The 23440-nt window shown below is 40.8% G+C and overlaps 1 protein-coding gene across 3 annotated transcripts in view; it reads left to right on the top strand.

Annotated features, from left to right (window-relative positions):
* The window catches only part of INPP5K (inositol polyphosphate-5-phosphatase K), a 97769-nt gene extending 74556 nt beyond the window's left edge, over positions 1-23213 (top strand). For all 3 annotated transcript variants that reach the window (XM_077480555.1, XM_077480554.1, XM_077480551.1), the window contains 5 exons: positions 5320-5512; positions 9461-9598; positions 13695-13778; positions 19031-19135; positions 20559-23213. In XM_077480555.1, coding sequence (XP_077336681.1) covers positions 5320-5512; positions 9461-9598; positions 13695-13778; positions 19031-19135; positions 20559-20654 — 616 coding nt within the window. In that variant the 3' untranslated portion in view covers positions 20655-23213. The remainder of the gene's footprint in view (positions 1-5319; positions 5513-9460; positions 9599-13694; positions 13779-19030; positions 19136-20558) is intronic.
* The last annotated feature ends 227 nt before the right edge of the window (positions 23214-23440 follow it).

Below are 23440 nucleotides of genomic sequence, written 5' to 3'. Positions count from 1 at the left end.
AAGCTGAAATGCCAAACTCTTTGTTATTACCTACGACAAAAAGTTTGTTCTTGCTCAACAGTGCTCATCCTATATCATTTCTCAATGGGCACCTGGACAGCAAGGATGATCAAAAAGGAGGTTTGCACCCACTCTGTCCAAAATGAAGTATACTGTATTGGGTGGCATTGTTCTTTAATATAGACTGATCAGCTGTAACTTTATGATCTTACACCTAATATTGAGTAGGAACCATTTTTTGCTGCCAAAACAGCCCTGACCCATTAAGACATGGAGTCATCTAGACCTAAGTATACTCTGCTATTTGACACCAAGCAGTCAGTAGCAGATTTTTTTTTTAAGTGTTACTAAAACCAGTAATACTCAATTCCCCCCCCCCCCCCCCCCCCACGGTGCCCGCAGCTTGTAAATCTTCTTTTTACATTAAAATACTGGCACTATATACCTTTTTGGATTATCTATATACCAAGGTCACATGATAAACTGCAGTTGCTCCATTGTTGAGAGTTCAGGAAAGTGTAGATTTCCACTGCAGCCTTTATACACGCCCACATGTGTGATGTCAATATCATGTGACCTGGCTATTTCTGAGAACAAGTAACTGTTCTCTCCTGCATAAAAGACACAACTGAGCATGTGCAGGTCGGCTACTCTGCCTGTGTTAGCTGGCTTTCCCAAGATAGACAGTGCAGGAGGGGGAGGATCTATGCATACAGGATAAAACAGCTTTTTTTACCATTGCAGAGGATTAACCCCTTAAGTTCTTCTGTGAGTATAACAAGCATGCTATGCTGCATATACAGACTGATTTTTCTGTTGTGGGTTTAGTAACACTTTAAGTCCTGTAAGTTGCGAGGTGGGGCCTCCATAGATCAGTCTTGTTTTTCCAGCACATCCTGCAGATTCTTAATGGATTGAAATCTGGACAATATTGAAGTCAACTACTTCATAATCATTGCTGTGTTCCTCAAACCATTCTTGCAGTGTGGCAGGATGCATAATCTTGCTGAAAGGGGCCACAACCATCAGGGAATACTGTTTCCATGAAGGGATGAACTTGGTCAGCAAAAATATTTAGTTAGGTGATAAGTGTCAAATAAAATCCATATGAATGGCTGGATCCAAGGTCGCCTGCATCCAAAGCATCACATTGCTTCTGCCAGTTTGCCTTCTTCTATTTTGGTGCCATCTGCTCCCCAGGAAGGTGACCCACAAGCACCCAGCCATCCACATGATGTAAAAGAAAACCTAATTCAGACCAGGCCACCCTATTCCATTTCCCTGTGGTCCAGTTCTGATGCTCATGTGCTCATTGCTTTTGATTGTGGATATGGGTCATCATGGGTACCCTGACTGCTCTGTGGCTACACAGCCCCATACACAACAAACTGAGATGCCCATATATTTCTGCTTTCAATATATCATCTTTGGGGACAACAAGTTTACTTGATGCTTAATATATCCTATCGGCTTTTAGATGCCTTTGTAATTAGACAATCGGTGTTATTCACTTAAAATGTCAGTTGTCATAAAGTTATGTCTGATTGGCTTAAATGTCATAGAGCAGAAGTAATCGTGGATTTTCATGCCAGAACTTAAATGGAAGTGAAGACCGGTAAAGTGCATGTGTGATGTGCTTGTATGTGTATAAAATGATCAGGCCTTCTAACATACAATTGTGTACCATCAGCAGCTGCCTGTTTGACTCCCATTTGTTCATCATAACATAGACATATCTTAATCACTGTTTAAAACTAACCCATTATTTCTGTGTTTCTTGGGTAAAGTTGATTTTTTTAGTGCCCATACATGACCCTGTTTTTATAAGTAAAACAATTAAAATATAACTAAAGGCAATACGTTTTTTTTTAGCTTTGGGTAGAATGCAGAGGGATTAGAATGCTTTCAGTTTTAATTCCTGCCTATGTCCTCGTTATGGAGAATCACCATCTCTATTTATCTTGCTTACCATTATTGAAAGTAAAAGAAAATCCCACATTTTGGGTTGTCCTCAGAAAAGTAACAGAGGAGAAATCTTCCAATGGGCACACTAGTTCTGGTGATGTAGGCTTATCAAGGGATTCCCTTAATTTGCCAGGATTTCCTCTCACTTCCAGTTTGGCTATGGGACAGGAAGTAAAGGGAAATCTCTGCAATGGGACACAGCGAAAAAACATTGACAGCAGTTATAACTCTCCCTTACTCTAATCTAAGAAGGGGGAAAAAAAAGTGTTGTTATAGTTCTACATTCAAGCATCAATTACAGTGTGCAAGTGTAATAGCTTGCTTTTGATAAGCATGAACCTGACTCCTGCCAAATGTAGAGTGCTAGAAGCTGATGAGGCTACACTTCCATGTTCATAGGGCATGTCTTCAAATCTTACTGAGCGGAATGCTGTTTGCATTGTTTAGGCTGTGGCTGCCCATTTTTAAGCACTGCTGTGGTGCTCAGACCATACTAGGAACACCAAACAAAAAACACATGCATGCTTTTTTTTTTTTCCCCCGAACAATAAAAAAGCATTTCCAAACATCAGAAATGCCATTCATCAAGCATACAGATCTCTATGGTCACTTAGGGAACAATTCCTTTTTCTGAGTACAAAAAGATGCAGCCTCTGTATCTTGCATTCTCTGTATTCATGCTGTGGCTAAATCAGGGATAAAGATTACAGCATTTGCCAGTGGCAGTTTGAGTAAAGCCGGGTACAGATCGGGGTACACATCAGTTTTCTTTCAACCCAGCGGGTTGCGCGAAAAAATAAAATGACTGCTCCAGTCACAGCCGCTGCATGCAAAGTTAGTCCAGCGATCTCCCCCCGCTAACCTGTTGTGTTCTGACAGGGGAACAGACCCCTCGCCAGAACGTTCTGATCAGCACTGTCTGCCATTGGCTGAGAGCGCTGATTGGGAGTTGGTCGGCTGCTGGTTTTCCAGCATGCATGTCCGACAGAAGTCGGCCAAACCAACATACGCACGGGCAGAATGTCGGACATTTTTATTTTTTTTTTAACCGGCAAATGATTCCCAACATTCTGCCCATGTGTGTGGGGCTTAAGTATGGGCAGATCTCTTATTGCAGATCTGAACGATAACTCCTGATTCATTTATGTGGCACATGACCCTATTACTTTCATTCATAAACAGTACTCTTTGCATACCTAAACCTTTAAGGGAACCTGTCACATGAATCAATATTACAAACCTAAATTATTGTTGAAGAGCAAACCCTGAAAATACTTTTCATGTCTTGTAAATTATTTTTTGAGCAGTTGGGTAGCAGCTCAAAATTTGTGTCCAGATAATTGCAAGCTCTGCTATAACTATGACCATTTGACAATTTAAAAAAGTCCTGTTATTTCCTGCTAATGCACTGTTTTTGGCTTGTGGGAAGGCCACGGCTTGAAGTTGTATCTAAATTAAACAACTAGGAGTACAGCATGAGGGCAACCAGAACCACTGGGAACGAGAGCTGCATGATTCTGGCTAAAATGAGAATCACAATTTTTTTTGCTTAGAAGATGCATCGAGATTCTCTCATGATTCTTGCAGGGTATCATCTTTCAATTTAAAACAAAAAAATTGGGCTAACCTTACTGCTTCTTTTCTTTTTTTTTTTTTTATTCATTGAAGTGTATTTTTTCCCAATAAAATGAAAGACTGCTGGGCAAATACAGTGTGACATAAAATATTGCAGCAATTGACATTTTATTCCCTAGGGTCTCTGCTAAAATATATATAATGTTTGGGGGTTCCAAGTAATTTTCTAGCAAAGATATTGATTTTAACTTAAGAAACAAGTGTCAGAAAAAGATTTAGACTTTAAGTGGTTAAACTTAGGCCCCTTTCACACATGCGGACATTATGTCCGTATTTCATCCATCCGTTTGCGGATGAAATACAGACATGCATGCATTCCTATGGGATAGCGGGTGTCTGCGGATGAACATCCGGAGACACTCTATATCGTCCTCCTCTGCTATTGTCCGATTCTGCAGACAGAGGAAAATCCTATTTTTCTATCCGTCTGCAGAGCGGATCGGATGAACACGGACAGACGGTCTGTGCTCATCCGATCCCCCATAGAGGAGAATGGAGAACTGTGCAGGGACCGCCCTGTTATCCGCCGGCTCAGCGGGGACAAACGTAGCGATCTCCGCTGAGCAAGTGGATCATCACGGGGCGGATCATTACTGATCTGTCCCGTGTGAAAGGGGCCTTAAAGTCTAAATCTTTTTCTGACACTTGTTTCTTAAGTTAAAATCAATATTTGTTAAAAACTTGGCAGACTGCCTGGATTTTTTCTTTACACACAGTTGTTTATCCCTTTGATCTAAGAAGGAAGTTACAATGTTTCATGTTAAAAACTTGGCAGACTGCCTGGACATTTTCTTTTGACAGCTGAGTGAGTGAGCAGATAAGTGTCTCCACTTGTTATATGAAAGAATCGCAAACTCTGCAATAGAGATCATCAGGGGGGTTGAATCAAGATCATGATTTTTTTAAGGATTAATTGTGCAGCTCTACTGGGAACCCATAAAGAGTTTGCAGGACATGAAATATACATTACCGCATTTTCATCTCAAAAAGCCAAAAAATGACTGTTAAGAGGATAAAAAATTACCTGATAAAAACTGCCATATGTCCAGTTTATGAAAGCATTTCAGCCTGTACAAAAGGGGTTTTTTTTTTTTATTGTGGTTTGTACCCCCTTATACTGTTATCATCAAAAATAAAAAAAATCCTAAACTTTGAGTTGTCTCTGGGACAGTAACAGAAGGGAAAAATCCTCCAATGGAGACACTAGTTCTGGTGACAACCAGGGATTCTCTTTTTTTCACTTTTCACTCACTTCCTGTTACGCTATGGGACAGGAAGCAAAGGGAAATCTCCCCAATGGGATACAGACGGAAAAAAAAATCTGACAGGGCTTGTAACCCTTTCTTGCTTTTATCCAAAATGAAAAAAAGTTTTGCCTTTTTAGTTCTACTTTAAGGAGTGAGCTAGCATGCTAGTAGTGTACATGTTAGAAAATCTCTGAAACCCATTAAGAGTGATTTTCTTTCTCCACTGAAAAGGGAACAATCCTTTTTTCTGCCCATCCCTAAATAAAAAAATACTATGTATGGTGGTTCTACTTCTTATCTCCTGTTATGATCATGGAAAAATCTGCCCGTGTTCAGTTTACAACTGAGTGCCATTAATATTATGACTTGTGAGAATTATCTTAGAATTATCATAAACTTGGTTGCAGTGATCGGGGTTTGTCTAGACCCCTTGATGTATCCTGAATCCTGAATAATTTGTTTTATTTTCTAGTGGGAAAAAGAGAAAACCAGCCTGGACAGATCGTATTCTTTGGAAGTTGAAGGAGATTTCAGAAAGTGAACAAGAAGAATCTGTTGGCTCTGAATTTGAGCATATCTTAAAAGCTCATTTAGAAAAATATACAAGCCACATGAGCTACGGTATCAGTGACCACAAACCAGTAACGGGAACTTTCACTTTGCAGGTAATTAACAGGAACCCTTTTTTCTAATACCTGTACTGCTCAGTTTTATTGAATGTTAACTGGTAGCTACAAAAAAAATAAAAAATTTAGATCTGGTTTACTGTCCAGAATCTCCCTCCCCTATCGCTCTCCAAAGTGCAGACAGACCTGGGAGTTGGGTGGTGTCCAGGCTTTATTCCATAAAGAGGACCTTCAGTAATTTTTGTCAACTTTCCATCTATTAAATCTTCTGCCCTGCCCTTGTTGTTTTAACTTTTGATAGTAAAACATTTTTTTTCTGCCAGTAAATACCTTTATAAAGCCCACTTCCTTTTTCTTGTCTGGTAAAAAGCCTAGGCTTATGACTTCATGCACAGCTCTCTCTCTCTTGAGAGAGAGTTTGCCAGGAAGGGAGAGGGGATGAGTCATAAGAGGGCCAATCAGAGCTGGAGGTGTGCCTCTGTGTACATCCAGGAAGTGAACAGGCAGCAGCTTCAGCTGCCCACAGTTAAAATGGTTGCAGCCAGACTCTGTGGAGGGAGATTTCTGCAGCATATTTGGCAAGTACAGAATCACAGTATATATAAAATAATATGCAAAGTGTTTAGAGGGAAGCTTCAGAATGGCAAAGATGTTTTACTGCAGTTCCTTTTTAATAAAATAAAACAACTCAGCGCTCAATTCACTAGATAATCGAGTGGGAGAACTATAGGAGTCAATTCAGCCATGTATGTAGGAATTTTTTATTTCATAAAATAGCCAACAATACCGCTATGATTCCCATGGGCATGGAGGGGTTAACACCATGAAGAGGACCAGCTGATAGAGCATGTTGGGGCACCAATGTCCATGCTGTGGAAGATGGAAACCTGGTCCAAGGTATCCCTGATGGCAGGAAACCAGACGTGCCTGTGAGATGTTACTGCCACGCGCTGCAGGATGGTGTGTGCCAGCCAGGAGACCCAGGTGGGGGATCTGATGTCACTGCTTTTGGAAGTGTCACTGTCGGTCATGGTGAAGTCGTAGAGCAGAGCAGGGGACCAGGGGAGTTGAGCCGAGAAACCGGCACACCTGGGTGATATGCAGCACCAACAGGAAGTGGGAGGAGGAGATAAAAGCCCGTGAAACAGCGTGGAACGCAAGCTCGTCTGTTGCTGTGACAACGCATTTCACATGCTGTCAAAAGCTTAACTAGAATTGGGAAAAGTAAGGTTACCAAACTGGCTTTTTGCTGTCTGGCAGGGCTGTGTAAATCTCAGGACTGGATATACAGAAATTCAAATCCTTTAGAAGTAAAAACTGTTACTATTTGTTTCTTAACCTCCCTGGCGGTATTCCTGAGTCTGGCTCGGAGTGGAGTTTCAGAACCAAAAGCAGTAACCCCAAGCCAGACTCGGGATCGCATAGCAGGATCCAAGAAGAGCTTACCTGTCCTGTCCCCTGGATCCTGTGATGTCTCCCCGCAGTGCGAGCGGCTCGTCCTCCGCTCGATTAATCACAGAGCCGGGCTCCACTCCCTGCGAGCGTTGCGACGCACAGGGGATGGAGAACGGCGCCAAATTCAAAAAGTGAAACGCACACTATACATACAGTATACTGTAAACTTACAGATTACATTACTGTATGAAATCATTTCACATCCCTTTTGTCCCTAGTGCTTTGTCCAGTGCCCTGCATGTAGTTTTATATTCTAAAAACTGTTCTTTCTGCCTGGAAACTGAAGATTGTTCATAGCAACCAAAATCGTCCCTTTACATCAAAAATGGTTTTAGACCAGCTAGAAAACAGAGATAATAAATTAGAATCACTCGCAGAATTGAGCGATAGCGATTTGTGGGGAGATCCATCATCAAACACTGAAAAGTAATGACAGTGACAATTCTGCAACTGAGCAAATTTCAGTGTTTTTTTGATTTGAATACATTATTGGATCTTTATTATTATTATTATTATATTATTGTTTGGTATAATTATAGTTATTATATTATGATTTTGTTTTTCAAACTTTATCATGCCTGGGATGTCTACTAGACTCAAAGCTAAAAGAAAGTAAATACATTTATATTGCATTGATCACTGAATCAGGGGCGTACCAAGCAGGGGGCGGGGGGGGCGTTCCGCCCCAGGTGCCACACATTGAGGGGGGTGTAAGTGGCTGGGTGCCATTGCTATGGGGTTCACTCTGCACTCAGACAGTCTGACATAATCCTGAATGGAATCCCTGGCTCTGGCTGCTCTGTTTTTTGTGAGTTTTTCGTGAGCTGGAACACCCCCAGCACTGCAGCCGAAATAGTATGGTCTAGTTTCTGTTTTCCCCTGCTAGCTCCACCCACCACTGCTGAGCAGCCGAGCTGAGTGTGTCATCATTCAGCGCAGGGGTGGTTGCTGTCACACACTGTGTCCACATCATCTTCCAGAGTCTAAACCTCCCTAGCTGAAGCTGAGAGCCGAGGTGAGCTGGTGATAGGGGATGTGTGAGCTGTGAGAAGACGTTGGAGGAGTGTGTCTGTCCTGCCATCCTTACTGTGCTGGCCTGTCATAGAAGGGGGGGGGGGGTTGCTGTGTAGTAGGTATAGTGTAGCTGACCTGATGGGGGGGGGGGGTGCAGAATCCAGGTGTGGGCTATGTACAGGTTGCAGAATCCAGGCGTGTGCTATGTACAGGTTGCAGAATGCAGGCGTGTGCTATGTACAGGTTGCAGAATGCAGGCGTGTGCTATGTACAGGTTGCAGAATGCAGGCGTGTGCTATGTACAGGTTGCAGAATGCAGGCGTGTGCTATGTACAGGTTGCAGAATGCAGGCGTGTGCTGTATACAGGTTGCAGAATGCATGTGTGTGCTGTATATTGCTGTGTGTCTACCACCCACCTATAGTAGCTGAGCTGTGATCTTACCTGGTAAGGGGGGGGGTGGTGTTGCTGTGTTCACAAACCAGGTATAGAGTAGATGAGCTGGTCTGATAAAGGAGGGGACTTACACCCACATCTTGCAGCCATCAGATTCATCCAGCAAGCAGCAGGTCACAGCGGCATCTTGCCATCTTCCCTGCGGCCATCAGATCCCATCCACGGTCCAGCAAGCAACACGCCTTGTCAGAAGGTCAGTTCCCAAATCTGAATCAAATCATCAATGCCAATGCTGTCCTCAGGGACAGATCCGATCCAGAGATCGCCATACAGTGGGATATCTGGATCAGATCTGTCCCTGAGGACAGTAGACATGGGCCATACTTTGTATTGTCAGCTGTATCATTTTGATGTCTCCCTCATAGCAGCTCCAGTCCAGCTCTCCACTTTCTGGACCGTGGCACAATCTGTCCAAAAATGTGGCATCTGCTAACACCTGAGTGACTGACACCTCTGTCCTGTCCTGTCTATTGTCACTGGCTACCATGGATGAACAGCATCGGCTGTTATTACAAGGAGCGGGAGGGGACGTCCCCATCCCCCCACAGCTCCGCCCAGGTCTCCCATTCCACCCGCAGATTTGAGCCACCAGCCAGCTGGCCAGAAACCCGAACAAAGCCGAATTTGCCTTTGATCAGGTCTCCGATGTAGAAAACTGGAAGCGACAGCACAGTGTCACTTCCGGTTTACTCGGTAGCCAACAGCGCCATTTAAAATAGAAAGCAGAATTAAAAAACACTGATCTTGGCAGAGGAGGGTGTTTTTTTGTGGGTGTTTTTACAGTTGGGGGGGGGGGGGGGTGCCAGATATAGGATGGGCCCTGGGTGCCAAATGCTCTAGGTACGCCCCTGCACTGAATCCTTAAAATCAGCTACTAAAACCAGCTACAGCTTTATTTTTCTAGTCATTGGTTTGTCCTTTTGAAAAACTGTATGTCATTCTTTAATATTGTGGTGAATTTGTCAGCAGTCCTGTCCACTTTACTTTGCATTCATTTAGGAGACAGCTGAATGGGAAACATGTACTGTTTATCTTTACACGTGACTTTTATGTGCTTTTGCAGATGAGACCTCTTATCCTCGAACCTCCAGTGACTCTAAGAGCAGAAGGAGAATGGAATGCGGACCATGACTCTCTCATTAGCTATTCTGTGAGCAAGGATTTTCCCAGCAGCACCTGGGATTGGATTGGCCTTTATAGGGTATGTAGGGTAATTATTGAATTTTTAAGTTTGAGTGCATAAAGTATTCATACCCCTTGACATTTTGTTACAGCCAAAAACATAAATGTATTTTATGTGATAGACCAACACAAAGTGGCACATAATTGGGAAGTGGAAGGAAAATGATAAATGGTTTTCAACAGTTTTTACAAATATCTGAAAAGTGTGGTGTGCATTTATATTCAGCCCCCTTTAATTTGATTCCTAAAATCTAGTGGCACCAATTGACTTCAGAAGTTACCTAATTAGTAAATGAAGTCCACCTGTGTGTAATTTAATCTCAGTATAAATACAGCTGTTCTGTGAAGCCCTCATAGGTTTGTTCGAAAATATTAGTTAACAAACCGCTTCATGAAGGCCAAGGAAAACACCAGACAGGTCAGGGATAATGTGGGGGAGAAGTTAAAAACAGGTTTAGGTTAAAAAAAAAATATCCCAAGCTTTGAACATCTCTCAGAGCATTGTTCAATCTATCATGTAAAAATGGAAAGAGTATGGCACAACTACAAACTTACCAAGACATGGCCATCCACCTAAACTGACAGGCCAGCAGAGATTCACAGCTCAGGTGGGAGAATCTGACCACAGGACAACTATTAGTTGTGCACTCTACAAATCTGCCCTTTATAGAAGAGTGGCAAGAAGAAAGCCATTGCTGAAAGAAATCCATAAGAAGTCCCATTTGCAGTTTGCGAGAAGCCATGTGGGGGGATGCGGCAAACGTGCAGAAGAAGGTGATCTGGTCAGATGAGACCAAAATTTAACGTTGTGACCTAAAAATTAACACTGCACATCAACCTGAACACACCACCCCCACCATGAAACGTGGTGGCAGCATAATCTGGGAGGCTGCATTTCTTCAGCAGGGACAGGTGACCTGGTCAGAGTTGATGGGAAGATGGATGGAGCCAAATACAGGGCAATCTTAAGCCTCGTACACACGATCAGATTTTCGTCTGGTAATTGTGTGATGACAGACTACCTAAAATCCGCCCGTTAGTACGCTCCTTCAGACAATTGTTGGCCAACTTTCCACCAACAAATGTTGGATGGCAAGCTAGTAAATTTTCCGCGGACAGCGGTCTGTTGTCAGATTTTTGTATCGTGTGTACACAAGTCCGTCACGCAAAAGTCCAAGTACAAACACGCATGCTTGGAATCAATGATCACCAAACACGACATAGCAGAAGGTGCCCAAAGGGTGGCACTCGAGCTGAAATTCCATGTAGTACGTCACTACGTTCGTATTTGTTGCCAACAATTGTGTACCGTTTTGTATGCAAGACAGGTTCATGGCACACGCCCTCCGTGTGTACAAGGCTTTAGAAAAATACCTGAAAAAGACATGAGACTGGGGTGGAGTTTCACCTTCCAGCAGGACAATGATTCTAAACATGCAGCCAGAGCTACAATGGAAAGCATATTCATGTGTTAGAATGGCCCAGTCAAAGTCCAGACCAAAATGCAATTGAGAATATGTGGCAACACTTGAAAATTGCTGTTCACAGATGCTCTCTATCCAATCTGACAGAGCTTGAGCTATTTTGTAAAGAAGAATGGACAAAAATGTCACTCTCTAGATGTGCAAAGCTGGTAGAGACATCCCCAAACGAAATGCAGCTGTAATTGCAACAAAAGGTGGTTCTACAAAGTATTGACTCAGGGGGAAGGAAGAGAGTCTAGTTGGTTGGACTTTTAGAGGCGCATAGATAACAAATCTAAAAATGGTTCATTTATTAATCAAATATAAAAAAGAACGTAGTTACATATAAGAAATCAGTAAAATTGATATTGACACACCCTTAACACATCAATTCTGACACCAGAAAATATAGTATCAAATCATAGTTATACAATATTTTATTTTTATAACTATGATTTGATACTATATTTTCTGGTGTCAGAATTGATGTGTTAAGGGTGTGTCAGTATCAATTTTACTGAGTTCTTATATGTAACTACGTTCTTTTTTATATTTGATTAATAAATTTATCCATTTTTAGATTTGTTATCTATGCGCCTCTAAAAGTCCAACCAACTAGACTCTCTTCCTTTCATAGCAATATCGGGACGTTGGCACATTACTACCAGGTGCATTCACAGTGTCATCCTGTTAAGACACATTTCAATTAAAATAATTTTCAATTGACTCAGGGGGGCTAACTTTTTAAATATTTATTTGTAAACTATCATTTTCCTTCCACTTCACAATTATGTGCTACTTTGTGTTAATCGACCACATAAAATCGCAATAAAATACATTTGTTTTTGGTTGTAATATGACAAAATTTGGAAATTTTCAATGGGTTAGAATACTTTTTTAAGGCAGTGTACATAGAACCCTTTAACTGGTATTGAATTTCAGTATATCTTATTGTCAAGGTAAAGATGTTCTCAAGTCTACACAATCAGTTGGTTTGGGGTAATTCAGCTGTATTTTTAGCTTAAACATTTTTTAGGACCAGGACAGGTTTTACTTTAACAGATTGAACTTTCTCAGAAGCAGCCAATCTTAAACTGGCCATACATGATCCTGTTTTTTGTTTCATTCAACTAGCAGGTTGAACGAAAATAAAAGGGGGCCAATTTCCCCCATCCACACATTTGATGTGGATGGGGGGAATCCTTCCCGGTGAGTTATTGTATTCTGATAGGTAAGAAACTACATGATCAGTGATATAGCCGGTGGCACTGGTCGTTCTGCAAAAACACAATAGGCTGGTTGTACACAAGTCAATCAATTGACTTGTGTACAACCAGCCTGCCCATAGATGAATTGAAATCCATATGGTCTGTGCTGGAGCCGCTGCATTTCGATCCTTGTGTGGCCAGTTTTAGTGCCGGTTCACACTGAGGCAGCACGACTTACAGCGCGACTGCCTCAGGCGACCTGGACGCGACCACTGCGGCGACTTGCAAAACGACTTCTGTATAGAAGTCAATGCAACTCGCCTCAAGACGCCCTAAAAGTCGTACAGGAACCTTTTTCTAAGTCAGAGCGACTTGAGTCGCTCCGATTAGAACGGTTGCATTGCACAGAGCGGGACGCGACTTGTCAGGCCGCTAAGTCGCCTGACGAGTCGCCCCTGTGTGAGCCGGCTCTTAGGCAACCTAATTATGCATTGTGGAAGAAGGATGGGTAAGGCTGCAAGTGAGGGAAGAAATTCAATCTGTGATGGGTAGAAAAAAAAATGAGATGTTAAAAGCATCTGAATTTTGAAGTTAGGAGGACTAATGACGTTTTTTTGCAATGCATTAGTGTATGTGTGTTCTACAACGACATTTAGCTTTGTGTTAGCAGTTTTCTGAAATCCTGCTCTCGATGGAGTGATCATTTTACCTGCTATTCACTATATTGGATGTTATACTTGTGGACAGTTATCCTGGTTTTCAGGATGGTGGAAAATTGTCTGAGAAACTACTAACATAGGACTGTCCAAGAGTTACTTGCCTGCTTGTGAACTGAAGATCCAAACAATTTGAAATAATAATAACAAAGAAAAATTAGTTTGGATTTCCATATCTCTCCCCATAACTATTTTGCTGCAATTCAGTTTGGATGTAGTGGCCATTTTAAATATCTTATGCCACGTACACGGGATCGGAAATTCGGCCAGCAAAAGACAGATGAGAGCTTTTGGTCGGAAAATGCTGTTGTGTGTATGCTTCATGGGTTTTTTGCTGGCCAGCAAAAGGTGGAGAGCATGTTCTAAATTTTTCGGTCGGAAAAAGTTCCTATCTGAAAATGCGTTCGTGTGTATGCAATTCTGCCAAGCAAAAACTCACGCATGCTCAGACTCAACTACTAGACAGAAGCTATTGGCTACTGGCTATTGAACTTCCTTTTTATAGTTCCGTCATACATGTTGTACGTCACTGCGTTCTTGGTGGTCGGAATTTGGTGTGACCGTGTGTACGCAAGACAGCTTGAGTGAAATCCCATCAGAATTCCGTTGGGAAAACCATCAGAGCTTTTTCTGACCAAAATTCCAATCAAGTGTAAACAGCATTACAATGGTTTTGCAACTTCTTTCAAAAGGGAATTGGTGCTTAACCACTTTTTTTTTTTAACTAGGTTGGATTTAGACATACAAATGATTATGTCACCTATGCCTGGGTTAAAGATGATGAAATTTCCTTTAGCAAAGACTGTAACCAGGTAAGTGATGCAGCATTTTCTTTGAATGTTGTGTGTATTTTAATATAAATTCAAGATTCATAATTTTCTCTGTAACATCCTGGTAAGTGTGGTAACATCAGTCACTGTTTGCTTATTCAGCTGACCATTCCATTCTGAAGCTCAGAGTCCTGATCTTCACCACGATCAGTCTGAGTGTCAGAGATTTACATAGAAACACATTATGCAGGCAGCGTTGCTTAGATAAAGAATGGAAACAAATGAGAATAGTGGGTGTAATTAGAACAGTAGGCAGAATGAGAGCATAGGGTGACTGATAATTTTGTATCAGACTCTGCAAAGCATAGTAGAGACTCCTAAAACAGTAGTTATCCTACATCGCTGATTTATATCACAAATTCTTTAAAAATAATGGGTTTTTACTTCACTTTAGCAAAGTGGGCAGGCCCATAAAAATTATTCTTTTATGCACATTGGCCAACTGTCCATCCAGAACCACTGGTTATAGTATAAGTGCAGCCCAATATCATAGATCCAATTACAGTAGTACCTTGAATTATGAGCATAATTAGTAGCAGAAGCATGCTTGTAATCCAAAGCACTTGTATATCAAAGCAAGTTTCCCCATAGGAATCGGTGGAAACTCAGATAATTTGTTCCAGTGTCACTGATAGTGTATGCAGTACCGCATGTGGCCAGAGGTGGGGGGGTGCCAGATATACTCAGAAACTGAGGGGGTTATTTACCAAAGGAAAATGCACTTGGCACTGCAAGTACACTTGGAAGTAAAGTCGCTGTAGATCCGAGGGGGACATGCAAGGAAAATAAAAAACAGCATTTTAGCTTGCACACGATTGGATGATAAAATAAGCAAAGCCTCCACTCATTTCAGATCTACCCCTTAGATTTAGAGCGACTGCACTTCCAAGTGCACTTTCAGCGCACTTGCAGTGCAAAGTGGATTTTCCTTTCGTAAATAACCCAGAGTGTTTCCAAGTGTCGCTGAGTGTGTCCGGGCATCACCAGTAGCCCCGCACCTCTGGCCACATGCTGTACTGCACACCCAAGACTTTAATCCTGCTCGTCTTGCAAGACAACGCTCGCAAATCGAGTCAGGATTTAAAAAAGCAGCTTGTTTTGCGAAACGCTTGTAAACCGCGTTACTCGCAATCCGAGGTTTTCCTGTATTTCAAACTGCATATAGTAGTTTCAGACTTGTTGGCCATCATCAGTGCAGTACATGTAAACAATGGCTTCAATTGATTTGGGCTTGGGGAGCAGCAAGAAAGTACAGTGTAACCCAACAAGTTATGGTGAGGTGGGCCAAGAGGAACCAAAGGCCCCTAATAAACGTGAAAAGCACACTACAACCTTATTAAAACAGAATGGAGTCACGGTATGTATTCACTTCAGCTCCACAAGGTTTTACCCCCTTCATGACCAGGCCGTTTTTTGCTATGTATCACTGTGATATTTTAACTGGTATTTGCGCAGTCATGCAACGCTGTACCCAAGTGATATTTTAGTCATTTTTTTCACACAAATAGAGCTTTCTTTTGATAGTATTTGATCATCACTGGGTTTTTAATTTTTTTGCACTATAAAGGGAAAAACTATTTTGAAAAAAAAAAAATATATATATATATATATATATATATATATATATATATATATATATATATATATATATATTTATTTTTACTATAAAACCTATCCAATAAAAAAAATGAAATCGAATTTCTTCATAAATTTTGGCCAAAATGTTTTCTGCTACATGTCTTTGGTAAAAAAACAAAAATCCCAATAAGTATATATTGGTTGGTGTGAAATTTATAGCATCTACAAACTATGGTGTATGTGTATATATACAGTTGTGATCATTCGCAGAATTTATGATTTCTTGAGCATTTTTCAGAGAATATGAATAATAACACAGAAACTTTTCTTTCACTTATGGTTAATGTTTGGCTGAAACCATTTATTATCAATCAACTGTGTTTACGCTTTTTAAATCATAATGATAACAGAAACTACCCAAATGACCCTGATCAAAAGATTACATACCCAGTTCTTAATACCGTGTATTGCCCCCTTTAACATCAATGCAGCTTGAAGTCTTTTGTGGCATTTGTGGATGAGGCTCTTTATCTTGGTGAAGCTGTCCATTCCTCTTGGCAAAAAGCCTCCAGTTCCTGTAAATTCTTGGGCTGTCTTGCATGAACTGCACATTTTGAGATCTCCCCAGAATAGCTCAATGATATTGAGGTCGGGAGACTGAGGTGGCCACTACAGAACCTTCACTTTATTCTGCTGTAGCCAATGACAGGTCGACTTGGCCTTGTGTTTTGGATCATTGACATGTTAGAATGTCCAAGTACATCCCATGTACAGCTTCCTGGGTGATGAATGCAAATGTTCCTCCAGTATTTTTTGATAACATAATGCATTCATCTTGCCATCAATTTTGACCAAATTTCCTGTGCCTTTGTAGCTTTGTGGCATTTGCGTAGTAATGGCTTTCTTCTGGCCTCCTTATTGTGCATCTTGAGACAGCCATACCACTTGTTTTCAGAGAGTCCTGTACTTACCATGAAGTTATTTATTGTTTTTTCTTTGCACCCCAAACAATTTTCCTGGCAGTTATGGCTGAAACTTTAGTTGGTCTACCTGACAGTGGTTTGATTTTAACAGAACACCTCATTTTCCACTTCTTGATTAGAGTTTGAACACTGCTGATTGCCATTCTCAATTCCTTTGATATCTTTTTTATAACCCTTTCCTGTTGTATACAGTTCAACTACCTTTTTCCTGCAGATCCTTTGAGAATTCTTTTGCTTTCCCCATGACTCAGAATCCAGAAACATCAGTGCAGCACTGGATGAAAGATGTAAGGGTCTGTCAGGAGTCCAGAAACTCACTGACCTTTTATACACACACACTAATTACAAGCAAACAGATTATAGGTGAGGATGGTTACATTTAATAGCCATTCAAACCCCTTTGTGTCAACTTGTGTGCATGTTATCAGGCCAAAATCACCAGGGTATGTAAACTTTTGATCAAGGTCATTTGGGTAGTTTCTGTTGTGATTATAATTTAAAAAGAGTATATATATATATATATATATATATATATATATATATATATATATATATATATATATATATATATATATATATATATATAGAGAGAGAGAGAGATTGCATGAGAGATTTTTTAATATATATGTCTCTCTCTCTATTTATCTATGTATAGATATAGGAAATTGTATTTTTATTTTTTTATACTTGTAATGGTGTTGATCAGCAACTTATAGTAGGACTGTGATCGTGCAGGGGGCAATCTGACATTAACTGATGCTAGCTGGGAGGTGTACTGACTTCACCAGTGACCCCGATACAGTGATAATACTGTACTATTGACACTGGCTTTAGGGTTGATCAAACGGTTAACAATGTGTAATATAAAAGTGCTACTTTTTACTAAATATCTGTTTGCAGGGAGAAGAAACAAACAAATCTTTCCCTCTGTACAGAGCCCTGTGTTTGTCAACCTAGGGTTTTTTGGCTATGATTAGACACAGTTAAATCAGTAAGTCCTGGACATAAATCATTTGCTGGGACCTGCTGACAAAATCCCACTGTGTCTAATTACAGCAGGAGTCAGCGGGGGCCCTGAACCCAGAAGAGGCCAGCGACATACAGGTATGTCCGGAGGTGGATATTTCACTTCTTTACAAATCTGAAAAAACAAGGGATTTATTCCTCATTTTAGAATAGTGTCTGGTGGATTCCATTTTGTGTTCCGCAAAATCTCCCCCTGCCCAGGACTTTTAAATAGAGTTCTATTTGAGACATCTTTTAAGGGGCTCTCAGACTACTTATCATAGCTGGAATCCCACTTGTCAGAAAGCCCCAGTTATGCATTGAAAAAGATTTTTGGAGTACTTCAAAATATATCTAGTTTGAGACATAAAGGGTCCTTTCACACGGGGCGGATCAGTTCTGATCCGCCCCGTGGATGTCCGTTTGCTCAGCGGGGATCACTCCGCCGATCCCTGCTGAGCAGGGAGATGACAGCTCCGTCTCTGCACACTGCGCAGGGACGGACCTGTCACAGCGCCGCTCTCCCCTATGGGAGATCGGATGACGACGGACCACAGTGCCCGTCGTCACCCGATCCGATCCGCAGACGGATGGAAAAATAGCTTTTTCCTCCGTCACACTTTTTCGGATCGGAGCGGGTCGGATGTCAGCGGACATGTCACCGCTGACATCCGACGCTCCATAGAGCTCTATGGAGCACCCGTTCAGGTCCGCCTGAAAAACTGACAGGCGGGCCTGAACGGGACGTCAGTGTGAAAGGGGCCAAAGAATGAAGTTCTAGATAACTGTGTAAGTACAATTACAAGTCATATGACAATAGGATTTTACAATGTAGTGTTTGACTTTTCTTACTAAACTTGAAATATGGTATAATATAGTACAGACTATGACCACAACGAGACTGGATGTTTAAAATGCATATAAAACCACAACCCTCTTACTATAAGGAACTTGTCCTTCTAAAATGTGATATTTTTAGTTACCAATTTAGAAGTGTTAAATATTACACTGGGGACACCCAATTTCATTTACTTTTGTGTATTCTCGAAACGTTCTCAAAAGTAAGCATATGCATATAAATTGGGTTCTGTGTGGTTATCCTGTTCGTATGATAGGATCAATTAAAGGTTATCTCAACTGAAGAACAAAAATGTAATATATTGCAGCTTATGAGTCCTTGGATTGGTTTTTCATTTTCAGGTTAACAAAATTTTTAGCAAATACAGAAAATGCCTGTTGATCTTACAAGAATCGCTGTGTCTTTGTTGCTTCCTGTGAGCTGCACTGAAAGCACAAGCAATGTTATCTTCCTTATGTAAACTAATAATCTCCCCTCTGCCATATAATGAAGATAAACAAAGGCAGACATGTTTGAAGTCCTGCCTGGGTGACAACTGTGGCTTCCCCCACAGATACAGTGGAAGAGGGAGAGTAGTCACACAGGAACAGGAAGTGTGTTATTTTAGGTTTACCAGGTGCAAATAAAAATAAATAAAAAAAAACATAAAAAAGAAAGCTAATGCAGTCACCACATCTAAGGACTAGTAAGCTGCATTATATACAGGTTTAGAAGGCAATTTATTTATGACAGGTACACTTATGCACTATGTGTGTTTTGTGATTTTCATGGGATTTTCTTTTAATTTCACTGTTCCTTTTATCTTCTAGGTTTACATTAGCGCTGATGAGATTCCTCTTGATGGGGGCGAATTTCTATTGTGCTACTTCTGTCACAATTTGCAGTGTTTGGCTGGTATTAGTGACCCCTTTCAGGTACACTGCTTTAATGTTTGTGGAAATATTAATACTTAATAATGTGTACATTAACCTTTTCGTAGCATGATGGAAAGAACAAAGGAGAGGTGTAATGTAAAGCAGTAAACCTGGAAGTAAGCTTTATACAGTTGTGAAGTAGGCAAAGCTGATGGTTTCTTTTGCTGGCACATTTTTATGTATTGTACTTATTTATTTATTTTGTTTTACCACATTTGCGGTCTGTGACACATTTTTTGGAAATGCTTCATTATCCCATTATATACAATAACATTCCCTCCCTTATACCTTTGCTTTTTTGTGCGTGTTGTGTGTGTGTGTGTGTGTGTGGTTTTGAGGTTGATCTGTACCCAAGAGAACAAAATGACTGCTAGAATCTTCCCATAGTGACTATAAAGTGCAGCACACTTTAGATTTCCATCTACTACTGTTGAATGGTAGCTATAATGAATGACCCAAGCTGAACAAGCTGAATTTCAGTCCATGTATGGCCAGCTTTAGTCTAAGTGAGAGTTAAGAACAGAAATGTGTGATCTCAGTGTAGTATATTAACACATTTATTGTGGTAAAAAGGCAAATGGCAACTCGCATTGTCACAGTTAAAATCAAGCTCATCACGTAGTAAGGGCTTCCAAGGGACAGTTCCACAACAGGGAACCTCAGACCAGGATAGGAGTACTGGGTGGGTGGATACACCTGCAGGGCCAAGAGAACACACCGGGGGGCACCAAACTAAGTGCAGCATTAATTGTACTGAGAAATACTAGTAGATTAGCAACTCCCATGGGAAGAAGAAATGGCACTTCTTTTATGTAATTCGTGAGTGGTCGGCTCATGCATTTGGGATGGGGAGCCTCTTCCTATGACTTGCAGCCTGTTAAGTCTGGACATCAGGCTGGGTGACAGCTTAGATGAGGAAGTGGAAACCAACAAGATGGCGGAGAGCTTCTTGTGGGATGCAGGGCAGACAAGAAGTGATGTCATTGGGACATCTGGGGAGGTAGGGGGGGGGGAGCGGAACTATGCATTTCAAAGACGCCCAAACTTCTTTCTCAAGCTAACCTTAACCTAGTCTAAGTGATAATATCAGAATAGTAGTGGGGGCTTCAAACAATGAGTTGTACCTGTAAGAGAACTGAAACAAAGAAAAAAGGCCAAAAATGGGACTTATTGCTTGAGAACTAACACCTTTAAATTCCCATTTTCTGGAATTTTTCTTTGTTTATGTACAATTTACTTGGGATGTGGTTTTGCTTTTATCCACTGACCTACATATATATCTTTATACACAACAGAACTAAAAAAAGTTATAAAATCAACACAGCTATGGTGATTTTCAAAAAAATGCAGAATTCTATTTAACAGTTGTCACAAATGTCTGCTGATCTCATTTCCATCTTTTGTATGTTTATATTTCATATAGATCCAGCCTGGTCGGACCTTACCGGGAAAAGATGGGTCGCAGGAAAGCACTGATGATTCCAACAAGTCAGACATGTTTATGGGTTCTGGGTTCTAGAGCTCCATTGACATGTGGAGAGGTCCTGCCATTAATGCTTGCATATTGAATCCACTTTTGTTTTTTAGCACCATGGTGCAGTACCGAAGTGGAGCAAATGCTTTGCTGTAATCTCAGCAAAATAGCTGTTTACAGAGAAAACTGTTCCAGAATGAATTTCTCTAACACTGGATGAAGTAGAACTGATTTGGACTGTAACACAATTAGTTTGGACTAGTTTTAGTTTTTAAGAGCAAGACTTTATTTTGAGATTTTTATTATTATTTTAAATGTTGAATGCTTGATGAGTGGACTGTTTAGCCTTATGCATCTTTCGGCCTAAAGCCATATCATTATTATGATACTTGGATCACAGCAGTTAAACCCTATTTTCCTGAACCTTCCATTTTAGTTTACAGTGCATTTAAGTTTACAAGCAGGCCTCTGGTTCTTATGGTTTACAGAACGTTTTATCGTGACACCTTTCTGTAAAATATTAACTTGTGTAGTTATGGAAAATCTCTACTCTTCTGTATTTTAAATCAGTATGTCACAAGGTATCATATATATGTATACTCAGTTTATTTAAACCTAGCTTGTGCTGCAGTCAGTGATACAGGGGCCAGATGCCCCTAAACCTTCACAGTGCTTTCAGGTACTTTTTTTTTTTCTTTCTTTCTTTTATGCAAGGCCTCGTACATGCAGCACTGTAGTGCCCTTCAGACAGGACTAAAAAAAACCTTTGTTTTAGAACCAGCTGCCAATTAAATTTGAGATAGCAGAAAATAATGATCCTCCCATTACCATGGCAACACACTACCTACAAAAATAACATTGCAGCAATGTTGCACTAGTACCATTGATTATGAACTCTAGGCAGATATGTTAAAAAAAAAAAAGACAGTTTCAATTTTGCAGTAATTGAAAAGTCCCTAAATATATTTTTAAATATAGCTAGTATATGAATGTCGTCTATATATTGAATCCTGTAATGATGTGTGCAGCAGGTTTTAGACAGGGGGAAGCAGTAATGTGAGCCAGTCGGGGTGTGCTGGATTGCAGTGCAGTCAATCTAACATCGGGAGCTTTTGGACAAGAATGTCAATCTAATCAGTTTACTGATTCTCCTTTGTCCTTTATGTAGGCTTGGGACAACAGGGTGACTTAGCTTGACATACACATATAGATTGTTTTTTCCTTCCAGCCTGCAGGCTGAATGATAAAAATATCTAAGGATGAACAAATCTCCCACTGCAGGAGGAACCCAGCAAAATTCGAACAGTGTGTGGCCAGTTTAAGCTTTATTTTCTTAACTGCAATAAAGAAAGGTGAAACCACTGACTTCCCTACGCAGCCTTGCAGCGGTGTTGAGATTGTAAGACTGGTTAAAGAGAATCCCAAATTATTTTTCTGATAAAACTGATCACATGCAGGATATTCTTATTTGAAACAGCTGTTTGCCAGGAGTTTAGCTTTGAAATGGTAATGGACTCAATTCACTAAGCTATACAGATTGATTTTGATGGTTATTATTATTTTTAGCAGTCAGTCATTGGGAGTTGAAAATACCTATCACATAGCTGAAAATAAAAAAAAGAGATGACATATTACACAGGCTATATAGTTTAGTGAGTTGAGCTTATAGTTTGTATTTTCAATTAGTTATGTTGAGTGATAGTGTGCTCAGGCATGTTGGCATCATATTGTAAAGTGCTGTGTGACATATAGAGAACTTCTTTACTTAGCAGCTTCTGTGTACTGAACCATTTGTTTAAGTATACTGTTTTTGGCTGCGTTTTTTCGAAACACTTGGCAGTATGCCCCATTTTAAAATACAGGTGAAAGGTGATTAGAAGTTCATGGTTGAACAGCTTTATGAAAACTGACCCAGCCATGCTGTGCAGATTGGAGATCTTCAGTTATTCCATTCAGTGATCAGTGTGAGAAATGACAGCTGTTGATAAACATCATTACATTAGACTTGTTAAAAGAGAAGTATGGGCTTTCTTTTTATTTAGAAATCATACTTACCAAGGTGGATGCTGCATCTGCCCCCCACCCCCCGGCGCCTCTAACATTGAGAACTGAGCAATTCTAATACCGCCGATTTGCTCAGTTCCCACAGCTCCCTGAGCAGAGAGCTGGTGACTGTCAGTCGGCAGCACTCTATGCCCCCCTCCCCCGCACTCAGTGGAGCGCTGGGTTGTGAAGGGGTTGGAAGCGGCCAGCTCAGGGTCACAGCGGCTCGCTGAGAGGCTGAGCCAGTCCAGGCATGTGGGTGGATCCTGACCATATGGTCACAATCCTTCCCGAGCCTGGACTGGCTCTTTGACCTATAGCTTTGGCTGTACTTCTCCTTTAATGGGCAAGGACTTATTACACAGGGTGATGCTTAGGCTGGGCATACATGGTTCAGTTCCTGTTGAACCGGCCGACATTCAATCCTTTAACCACTTTCAGACCGGACCATTTTGCTGGTAAATGACCAGAGGTCTTTTTACACTTTGGCACTGCGCTGCTTTAACTGGTAATTGCGCGGTCATGCAATGTTGTACCCAAACAAAATTTGCGTCCTTTTCTTCCCACAAATAGAGCTTTCTTTTGATGGTATTTGATTGCCTCTGCGATTTTTATTTTTTGCGATATAAACGTAAAAAGACCGCAAATTTTGAAAAAAAATGATATTTTCTACTTTTTGTTATTAGAAAAATCCAATAAACTCAATTTTAGTCATACATTTAGGCCAAAATGTATTCAGCCACATGTCTTTGGTAAAAAAAAAGTCAATAATTGTATATTTATTGGTT

The sequence above is a fragment of the Lithobates pipiens genome, unplaced genomic scaffold (genome assembly GCF_037356315.1).
Source record: "Lithobates pipiens isolate NorthernLeopardFrog02 unplaced genomic scaffold, aLitPip1_a1.2 Scaffold_16, whole genome shotgun sequence".
In the NCBI taxonomy this organism is placed as follows: Eukaryota; Metazoa; Chordata; class Amphibia; order Anura; family Ranidae; genus Lithobates; species Lithobates pipiens.
Note: the sequence above shows the minus strand (reverse complement) of the source record. Positions and strands in the feature narration are given on the sequence as shown.